This window comes from Manis pentadactyla, chromosome 9 (assembly GCF_030020395.1).
Source record: "Manis pentadactyla isolate mManPen7 chromosome 9, mManPen7.hap1, whole genome shotgun sequence".
NCBI lineage: Eukaryota > Metazoa > Chordata > Mammalia > Pholidota > Manidae > Manis > Manis pentadactyla.
The window spans coordinates 107,010,043-107,021,189 of record NC_080027.1 but is presented as its reverse complement, the minus strand read 5'-3'; the positions used below and the strand labels follow the sequence as shown (position 1 = coordinate 107,021,189).

The window sequence follows — 11,147 nt, the reverse complement described above, 5'->3', positions numbered from 1 at the left end:
AAGTGTCCTAATCACCCAGATATGTGCTAGACGACAGAAATATATCAAATACAGTAGCAACTTAAGTCTGAAATGTTTAAAGTTAAAGTTTATTTGTATTCTTTGTAGGAATATCAATAAAAGACCTCAAACATATCTATATCTGTACATGTACAAGAACCATCAAAAATTATTCACAGAACAAAAATAAATCTTCTTTAGAACAAGCCCAGGTAATGAAATGCAGATATGAATCTCACATATGGAACAATCTAAGTGCTACTAGCACAAAAATATGGCTTTAAAAATAAAATAAAATTGGGTTTTGTTTTTCTAAGGTGTACTTCTCTTTCTTGAAATAAAAAATAAATTATTTAGTACTACCATTGTAAAATAGTCACGTGTATTAACACACTCTTATTAAGGCCCTGGAGATGAAAATCAAATTCAGAAGGTAAATTCCTCACAGGTATGATTCAGGTTAATGTGCTGCTATCTGCTTGAGTTAACTTTAATGTAACTACGAAATGTCTAAGCACCACTCAAAATTTAACCTTTACTATTTACTTCAGCTTTTCTGCAGGATAATGGTCATTGAGTCAATTAGTATTTAACCTTTTGGTGAACTGGGAGTAGAAATTTTTCCCTTGGGAGTTTAGAAATGACATAAATATGATATTTATACATAACTATTTGTACCTCCACACAGATGACAGAGGCCCCTAAAACACAGCTCCTGTGGAAATCTCACAACAGCAATGTAGAAGAAATCTGCATTTAAGTCCCCAACTAAAAAATCTCCTAGGGAAAAGTCAGGGCATTTGAATGAAAAATAAGAACTGAGTAGGAAATTAAAATGCTGAATTAGGGGCAAAAACTGCCATTTTGCTTTACTTGAGTGGCTCTTTGCACTGGCTAAGTCTTACTGGGGTTGGTAACTCAAACACCTGAGGATAAACTGATCAGGAACCATAGCTACTTCTTTCTGGATTCTCCTCTCAGATCAGTAATACTCAACTTTCCTTCTACGACTCCCCATGGTATCAATAATGATACCTAGGGTTCTTGACAGAATGTCAAACCAAATCAATTTCAAGTCACTTTAACTTATATATACATATAACACATACAGTACATTCTAAAGAGGAAAGAACCACTGTTATAAAGCATAACAAATGTGAGCATAAGATCTAAAAAACCCAGGAAAGCTGGAAATCACTGCTCTCTAAACTGGATTAACATTCAGAAAAAGGAAGACTTAGGAACTGTGTGTTTTGTGTGGGCATGCATGTGTTGCCTACAGAAGTGGTCTTTCCATATATGTTTAAAGAGTGGAGGCCAAGAATATAGATCTTTCTGCATCCCTGAACCTTTGGGCTACTGAGAAGGCTCCTGTGCATTAGTCCCCTTTTGGATCATGTATCTTCCTCAGGTTCTTTCACTCCTCATGAGATATTTATTCCATTTCAGGCAAATTTTAGCACTTTTGTCCTTTCTAAACTCAAGAGCATTCATAACAGGATCATGACAACAAGAGAATGCTTCTAGAACTAATGACACTCAAACACAAAGAGATTCTGTTAAAAAATTCAACACTCCAATGTATTTTGTTTTTCAAAAACTAGTGCAACAGGTTGTTCCAACTGACATATTGTTAAAAACAAAGACCCCAAATGCTCGGCTCCATGGTAGCAGGTGGGAAGGCATTCATTGTAGGGGCAGGCAGGAGATTTCACTACTGCACTTGAAAATGGGAAGGGGAATGAAGAAAGCCCCGTGGCTTTCCACAATCTATAGGAGAAGGTGGCCTCCCAAGGTGAAGCTGAAACGCAGTGAAGCTGTGGCAGGTGCTCTGGAGCTGGTGAGTCAGGCTGAGTGACAAGCTCAGTCTGGTGTCAAGTCTGGGCTAAGGGTCACATGGGACTCAGCTAATCCTGAGGAGTGTTCCTTCCCCAAGTCCAGTCCCCCAACCAGCCTTCTTAGGCACTCCAAACTGGAAACAACTAGAACTAAAGCTAGATAGAAGGCAAAGCAAATACTAACGCAAACTCACTGGATGGCAACTGTCTTGCTCTGGGGCTTCCAAAAAGAACTGCTTCCCATCTGGTATACCTCTGAGGGCAGAGCAACAGCCAGGGGCTGACAGAACTGCATGTTCATAAGCTAAGACCATGGGTAGACTGAAAAGCTTTGCTTCTAAAGTTCAGTTCATTCTCATACACATACAGCAGTTGTAGACAGGAAATCCTACTTTTTCTTTCACTATCCAACACCATCACAGGGAAAGGTGGAGCAGACCAAGAAAGCTAATGTTGACCAACTCAGTACCAAGTGAAAAAGGCAAAAAGCTACTGCAGCATGGTTACCTCATTATACCACACTTCCCTTATCAAGGCACCGGAGCTCACCAGTACCTTGGCGATAGTGCCTGGGACACAGTGAGTGCTTGGGTGTTTGTCAGAGTTACCTAGTTAATCTCTCCTCTGGCATGCTTTCTGTTGCCAAGACTGAGGACATATGAAGATCTGATGGAAATGTAACTCCTGTGGCTGCTTCAGCCCAGAAAGTGATGTCAAAGGGGGCTATGAAGCTCTTTCCTAAACCCCAACACTGTCCTTGTTAATGGCCAAGGACAAGCACTTGGCAAGCACCTCACCTGAATTCCAGATCCCGTTCTCCCCGGGACTACACTGCACCCCGCGATGTGGTGATGTGGAGGGAGGGGAGGAAGACATGGCTATCTTACTCCACCCACTGCTCTTCAGCCCTGCACCTCCTCCCAGCTAAACTGAGGTATGTACTTTGTTGGGCTGAAGAAAAGCCAATTAAGCAATATCACCACAAAAACCAATGGCTATTGGGGCCTTCTTCCAAACTTCAAAAAAAAAAATCTTTCAGAATAAATTACATAGATTGCAGAATTCTCTAAAGAAATACTCAGAAAAATATTTGGATAGGAAGAGGCTCAGAGGATAATCTGGAATTTAACATCTGGCAACAACTCTGAACTTCTAACTTTATTTTTTTACTCTTTTCTCTTCATTCAAGATAATCTGGTAACAGAGGCTGCATAATCTATCCAAACATTTTGGACAATTAATCTTCCAAAGTAGGCAGCCCTCTAAAGAGCTCCAAAATGCCAATAAGATATATGCAGCCATCAAAAACACAATTGGTTTTTTGTGTCACCCAAGCCCCAATATAGGCAAGCTTATCAGTTCTCTGTGATCAATAACCAACACTCGAGAGCTTCCAAACATCAATGCAAGACAACTCCCTTGTTACATACTTAAGGCCATTGAAACTGACAATTCTTTTACCAGGTTTTCTGTGGCAAAACTCAAGGTTTTTACAATGAATAAATGAAATATGGCTAGAGCTGAGAAAACACAAGCAAAAAGAGACCTACACTTATATCCTCTCTTACTCAACAAAGGGCACTACAGAATTGATAATTTTTTTTCTATTAAAATAAGTGATTGGGACTGCAGAGATAAGAATTTGTGAAATAATTATCAAGAAGATACACAGGTGGGTGGCAAAACATGCAGGTGTGAGGTCTGCAGATCAGGTAAGCACAATGGTATAGATCTCTGACTGGCAGAAATGGAAGTGTTATGAAGGGAAACGTCTTAAGAGGTTGTGAGGTAGGAAGGTCATGGTGGGGTTGCTAAAATGCAGGGTCCAACACAAAGATCCACCAGAGAGGGCAGTGCTCAAGACGTTAGGACCAAGCCTTCCACTCAGTGAAAAGACAGGCTTGGTGTGACTATCTGGATTTCACCCAAGAGGACACGAAGAATGTTCTTTTATTCCCTTATAATATTTTGTTATTTAGAAACTATCACTCCATGCATATGCCCTCCCCCTGACTCCCTTTTGTCTTTTTTTCCTCTTCCCCTTTTCTTTCTTTTTAAAAAAGTTTATAATTTAAAATAAACATCATTAACTTATTTGAGAAATGCTGCTCCATTCTCCAGATAAAGAACTACTTAGATCTTGCTTGAAGAGATTCACAACCTTTTTAACATTATATCTGACAGCATAGAAGGCATGAACTTTTCCTATTTGTGCAGTTATATGTACATATGTGTGACTATATATGCATATGTATTTCTATATATAATGCCTGTTTAACATGAAACATTCCATTTTTCTGATAAGTGTGTACTCAAGATGACACTTCATACTTCTGGAAAAAGGACATAAAATTACCTTCCACTGACTGTTTTGTCCAACAGTAAGGCCAAGGATGATAACTGGTGAAACTGGGTCATTACTGCCAATGCTACTAAGATCATGGGGAATAACAATGGGCATGCTGTCCCTGCACTTTGTTTCCTATTTTTCATAAGAGTAATCATGACTTTTAAGAGAGTGATGCTTCAGATTTGGATTTCCTTTCCAAACTGCACTGAGGGGATTAGAGGAAGGAGTAAAAGTTAGATTGAGATAAAATTACCCAGAGATTTGTTAGTATTATGGATAATCATTTTATCCCAAACAAAAAATGTAACTTATACATAGAAAATGTGTTTTTTTCAAAGGAAATATTAGGGGATGCCTGCTATGGTATGCTTAGCCCTTTTCTGAGTGGAGGAAAGGGTGTTTATTTCGGATGGCTTATGGACAGCATATCTGAATAACCTCTCCAGGGGAGAGTGACCCTGTTGGCGATGACTGCTCCCACCATAGGGCAGGAAGGGCAGCAGGTTATGAAGATGAACATGGTATGAAGAGACACAAATATTTATAGTTTTGTAAACTCTAAAGAGGAGAACACCCTTTATTACAACAGGGGTTTAAAAAAAAGGCCCCTATCTAAAATGGAAAATTCCCATCTGCTATAGGCAGAAGGAAATAAACATCAACAGGAGTTCAAAGGAAACACTCCTAAAGTCCAGTTTTGATGCAACGGCTCTTATCTGTGTCCTCTGAAACAGTGTATCCCCAAATCAGATTAGATGTCCATCCAGAGCCAGTCTTGACCAATAGGTTAAACTATTTTGTTTGGATCTTGGTATTTGCATGTTTTCCAAAATGACAAGGGGGTCAGAGAAGGGTTTTTAAACTGGCAGATGAATCCCTGCAAAATTCATTCTGACAAAGTCCTATTGCACTCCATGTGCCTCTATCAGCTAGACAGACACATGGTTTCTGTCTCCTGGACCCCGGGCTCGATTCTCACTCACACACAGCTCCCATATTCCTCCTCTAACGACTGCAGTGCTTTCACTAAGAGGGAAACAATAATAAAAATAGCAATAATTAAAAAGGTAATCTACATTATTAACTTCCTCTTGGTATATTACAGTGCTATTTACTGTACATGGCCCAGAACGAAGCTCCCTATGTACATAGAGACATGGGGGAAAGCATTGACCTGGGAAGTCTTAGCCTTATGCCCTGAAGACAAGGTTCCTTTCTTTATTCAAAAATTTCCCACCACTCTGGCGTTCAGAATAGCAACATTCTGTAAATCTGGTGGGGCTGAGTAGAAGGTGGGGACAGGTGAGTGGGGAGATTTCCTTCCATCCCCTCCCCAGTCCGTTCAGTTGCAAAGCCATCAGCAGCTGCTGTTTCTGAATTCACCATTCTCCGTGATGGAAAGCTTGGTGGGGTTGGTGGGGGAGATGCCGTTGCGGGCCTGCATGCTGTACCGCTCCTTCACCTGTGTCAGTGCGCTCATGAGTCTGGTGTTGGCTGAATCCAGGGACACGATCCGTTTTTCCTGTAATACACCAGTCATGGATTTATTCAGGCGACGTGCAGGAAGTCACACCAAAATCCACTACCGAATGACTGTTCTAATGCCTTCTATTGAACAGCAATATGCATGCTGCTTCCTGGACAAATGGAACATCTCTGCCTCTTTCTGCACACTAGTCAGGTTCAGCTTCCCCTGAATGGGTCTGCATTTATTTTCTTTCTCTTTTCCTTTTAGCAAAGCAGGATCCATTATTCATTCTCCCTTGGGATTCTAGGATGTCATAGAAAAATGACATCTACTGTTACTTCAGACTATGCAAGAGAGGTGTCAAGCTGACTTACTGTATTGAGTGCTCTGGATCAGAATTTAAACATGGAAATTAGGTGGCAAAGAAAGAAGCACCAGAGGTTTCATTTCACAGACGAGAAGTGCATATGCCCTGTGGGTTCTTAGCCCCAAAAGAGGGCACATAAGTCACTTCAGAAAGAATTCACATTGTGCTCAAAATTAAAACAATACATGGTGGCAGTTTATAGTCACCAAAAAGTGAGGATGCAACAGCAAAAGGGGGAAAAGCAGCCAAAAGCTCAGGCCAAGGAGTTATTTGAATATGGGAAGGGAGATGTGGCCAAAGGGGGATGCCATAAACATAACACATGAAAACAGACAGAGAACACAAGCTCCTAGACTCATTCCAGCTCAGAGGTACTCCAAGAAAGCTACCCAGTAAGGACACTGCTTTCATTTTACTTTTGAGTCTCTGAAAAAAGAAAATGCCTTAGAACCAATATTTTGGAACCAAAAATTGTTGAATACACACACAAAAAAAAAAAACAAGAAGGAAAAATGGGCCAAAAAAAAAAGGCAACCTAAAACAAAGTAGGCTTACCTAAATTAAAAGATCCTATCAAAATAGTATCACTCTCACAAAGATTAGGAAAGAAACCTTAATCTTAGCTTTAGCAGCTAGATAAATCATTCCAGAACCTTTCCAACCTGAAGCCGTTATTTTTTAGAAAACTAATGTTGAGAAGGTCAGTCTTTACCTATGGCCATGAAATTAATAAGAAAATAGCACGTGAGGAACAATGCCCACAGCATTCCTACCCCACGAGAGTCTGAGCCCACCCAGGGAAAAGGAGGTAAGGTAGTCACGGTGAGGTTCCGAGAGGCGTATAAGGGCTGAGGGCTGACAGTGCGCCTTGCTGTTGAAGCAGTGGCTACCCAGGGCCTTGGGCAGCACTGCTCTGCTGGGGAACAGGCCGCCAGCAGGATGCAGAGTGGAGACCACTGCCCTGGGGGAAAATCAGGTAAAAGTATATACAGCAGCAGCATCAAGTGGTGCTTCCCCTTAATCTCCTGCTTTGGGAGTTGGCCACTATGTGTATGGAAGCAGGGCCAGTGGTTTCAGAAGTATGAAAGAAAAACAAGTTCACATGTGTTACTGTCATTAAAAAAATCCATCCTTTCCCTGAGGGAGAACTTGGGTGGTAAGATACACAAACTCAGCATTATTAACTAACCATTCATCTAGGATAAGATGTCTTTTACTTTGGGAAGGTAAGGTGTTTTAAGAATAGGCACAATTCAAAGAAAGATCTATAAAATTTAAAAATAATAATAATTAATAAAAAACATAGCCAATGGAGTTTACTGAGATAACAGATACAGCTCTTTTAAAAGTCAGTAAGTTACAATTGGCCAGTGGTTACCAGGAAACAAGAGGTGGGAGCCAAATACGATGTTTCCCTGCTATGGTTAGGAATGATCTCTATACAGAATAACGGCTAATATCTTGAAATGATTCAAAAAGAAAAGATATTTCAGTATTTGGATAAATCATAATGCTCCAGTATTAAGGAATGTAGGATTCCTCAAGGATTATCCAAAAAAAATTAGGCATTTGTAAAAAATGATTTGACTATTACAGGGTGAAAAAGAAGGCTAAGAATGGTTGTTAATTATTTCTTACAAGAGTAACAGCTGAAGCCAAGGATCCCCCCCCTAAACAGCTGAAAGTTTCCATGTGGAGAAACTCCCTTTTGTGATTCTCCTCAGTGCCAACTTCTCAAAATAAAACAAAAAATAAAAGAAAAAAAATCAAGTAGGGACTTTTAAAAGTCAAATTCAGTTGGCAAAAGATGCTCTGATCCTTCGATTCTGCCTGGGTTGAAAGGCAAAGCAGTGCAGCCCATGCCTGACAGGAAGGAGTTCAAGTGCGGGGAGGGCAGGAGCTGGAATGTGTAGGAGGCCAGTGTGCTGGGCTGGGGCTGGGACTGCTCAGCTAGAGAACGGACAGGTTACTTGCCTGTTGGTACAATCTCATCTCCATTTATGACCTGGAATTTAACACAGCGGAGATATCACTTGCAACAGTAACTAGGCAGCTGCTTGCTTCTCCTAGGAGGGCCCTTCTCTGTTCTCCAGCTGAGTTACATGGAGAAATCCGGGGGTGGAAGGAAGCACAGGCCCTGGTCTGATGTTTGAGAAACGGCCCCTTAGCGCCATCACCAGGATCCCCATGGCAGTGCGACAAGGCCCAGGGCAGGTGACTGCCTCACCAGTGTAGTGCTCCCCCTCGCACAGTTCCAGCTAGAAAGCAGCTACTCTGGGCTGGGCCTTGTAGCATAACCTGGCCCTAGGAGACAGAGGCTGACTTCAGGGACAAGCTTTCCTGCAGGGGCACAGGACTGCTGAGACAGGTGAAAACCAGTTCACTGGGCACCTGGCTGTACTGTTTTGGGAAATGTTGGGCCCAACTCTACTGCAAGGAAAGTAACCATATTCATTTCAGAAATATTTTCTACCACCGGTGGCACCAAGCAGATGTCAGGAACATCAAAGTATGGGAGGCTTTCACCCTGAACGTGTGCTCATTCTAGTAAATGATGCCAGAAGGGCTGCTCTGCTCCATCAAACACTTAAGACCTAAGATTAATCCTTACAAAGGAAAGGATCTGATAGAAAAAGTCATTCATTAGAAAAGATGGATGTCCTAAGGCTTTGGCTGTAATAAGAGTTTAATGAATCAATAAGACAATGACTCAAATTGGGAAACCTTCCTTTAAAGGAGGTTATCTTTTTTTTAAAAAAACTAGCTTTAAGTATTTATGATTTGTGCCATGCATGGTGCAGCAGTTTCCAAAATGTGGTCTAGTGGATTCTCCAAGTATTCTTTGGGGAACCACAGTGGGCCTATGGTAGATGATGTATTATACAGTAATGCTTATGTTTGAATTGATAATTTAATACATTTAGCCACCCTTGGTGTAATTTCATCTATTATTTGAGAGGGGTCCTTGTTGAGTGGCTGGTAGGAATAGTTAGAAATTGATCTATGGAAGGTTCCTCTGGTTCCACCAAAATAGTTCACAGAAGCAAACCATTTGAAAACCACTTCCTTGAGGTATGGACCCAAAATAATATCTAGTCTGGCCAGACGACAAGTCTGACACTGACTGATGCTTTGAGGATAACATGTCTCCTATTCCTGAACAGGGACACCCTCCTGGTTAACTGAGAGGAGTCCTTATTTTCCAGAGCTTTGAGCCCTGATAAATCCTATTCCCTCCCTTGTTTTCACCTTCTATGTCTATGACTTCCACTTCCTACCCAGTCATCTTGGCCTAGATGTCAAAATATGGGGTAGGGTTCGGGTAGGAATCTTCAGAAGCTAATGATGAGGCAGTCTTGACAGACAACGGAGAAAAGGGAGATAACGTATGCACAGAGCCACAGCTGTGACACACCCAAGCTCCCTCTGCCTAAGACGGACACAATTTTAGACCAACTGAAATTATTTAAAATGGTCTGTTTTATCTCATTAGATCTAAAATCTCTCCTGGTGTGGTTATTAACAGAACTCTCCCTGCTTTACACTGTCATATTGAAAATCCAAAAGTAAAAACTTATCAACACCAGTTTTCTTGACTAAATTGTCTTCTTTTTATCTGACTGTTTCTCTTAAGCCTCTGGGATGAATTTTTATAGTATGTATAGTGAGATGGCCTTGTCTCTACAGTCCTTATCTCACCCACTGTGAGGATATGTAGAAAGGTTTAAGAAAAAAGCTCGAGTCAGATAATTACTGCAGACCTTTCTTCTGATTCTTAGGAGGTCTAAATATCCAGAAACTATAGCATTCAAGAGTCCAGAATATTCTGAGGAGCTATGTTGATGAGACAGCATCACAGCTCACATTGGATTTCTAAGTATAGCATTTTTGAAGCGTGAGGCCCAGAAAGCATTCTTCCTATGGCAATGCTTTTAGCCTCACTCCCAACTCCTTTGAAAAATAAACCCCTTCCCACATTAACCCTGTCAGGAAACTAGACTGGAGGCACTAAGTACATGTTTAAGGTTACTGGGGGCTCTAACACAGACTGACTACTGGCCGATATGCAGAGAAAAGAGCAGAACATAAAGTCCTTGCTCCCATTTTTATGTCACAGCTTAGCCACAGGTGATGATATTTAAGGATGAGAAATGCAAACCTGGCTGGGCTATCTTCAGGGAGGCGGTACATTCAATGGCTGGACCAGCCACTATCAAAGCTGCACATTTTATTTGTTTCACTCTAAGAAATACCAGGTTTGCACTGATAAAATGAAAAGGAATTAGAAACATTTCCTGTATCCTGGATTTTGCTCTAATCACTTATGTGACCCTGTGAGGTGCTCCTGGCAGTCATCATGCCATTTGTGTCACAAGTATAAGCCACAAAAAGTAGAGGCCCAGGTTCTGCCTACATCAACCAAGAGAGGGTCTCTAAGCACAGCGCCAACAAAAAAGGGCAGCCAAGCATATGCCAGCATCTGTGTCAAACCCTGAACCCAAGGAATAACAAGGGAAGGGATCTTCCACAGCCCTTGCAGTCCCACTACTGTCTGGGGCTGGAGGTCACTGGCACAGTGGACGTGACTGACAAGACCCTGAACATCACAGCCAAGCCATGGTCAGTGGCGGTCACAAGCCAGACACATGCAGTGTACTTTTCACAGTTACCCCCTTAGGGAATGCCCTCCTTTCCAGAAGGAAAGAAGCAAGCCCATCATGCACGAGGGGCAGAGATGTCAAGCAACTGCACTAAGCACGCTAATACTTTGCTGGGTTGACAGACTTGTCACCAGTTAAAGGAAAAGCAATAGAGGTCACATGAAACTCTTTTAAACTTCAAAAGGTAATGTTGAGAACTTTCCAATGACCCATTTCCAGTACGTGCTGTGGCATTTGCAAGGGGTGGGAAGCCAGTAAGTAACAGTTTGGTAAACAAGAGCCTTTTACTAGAGTCAGAGCTACTTACCTGTGCATCAATTATTTTTTGCTTTGCATCAATAACTGCTTGCATCTCAGCGTGATCCTTCTTCAATTCCTCTTCCACAGCCATTAGCCTAGAATGTGGCAGGAAGACATATCAATGACTTTAAAGAGAGAACTTGCTGATGTGGAGGACAAGAAA

At 41.5% G+C, this 11,147-nt stretch overlaps 1 protein-coding gene across 8 annotated transcripts in view; it reads right to left on the bottom strand.

Moving 5' to 3' along the window:
• Positions 1-66: 66 nt before the first annotated feature.
• The window catches only part of RASAL2 (RAS protein activator like 2), a 386,187-nt gene continuing 375,106 nt past the window's right edge, over positions 67-11,147 (bottom strand). For 5 of the 8 annotated variants that reach the window (XM_036916767.2, XM_036916768.2, XM_036916764.2 and 2 more), the window contains 3 exons: positions 10,992-11,079; positions 7,998-8,028; positions 67-5,710 (listed from right to left, as the gene is read on the bottom strand). In XM_036916767.2, coding sequence (XP_036772662.2) covers positions 5,568-5,710; positions 7,998-8,028; positions 10,992-11,079 — 262 coding nt within the window. In that variant the 3' untranslated portion in view covers positions 67-5,567. The remainder of the gene's footprint in view (positions 5,711-7,997; positions 8,029-10,991; positions 11,080-11,147) is intronic. The other 3 variants (XM_036916772.2, XM_036916773.2, XM_036916765.2) reach the window with 1 other exon arrangement.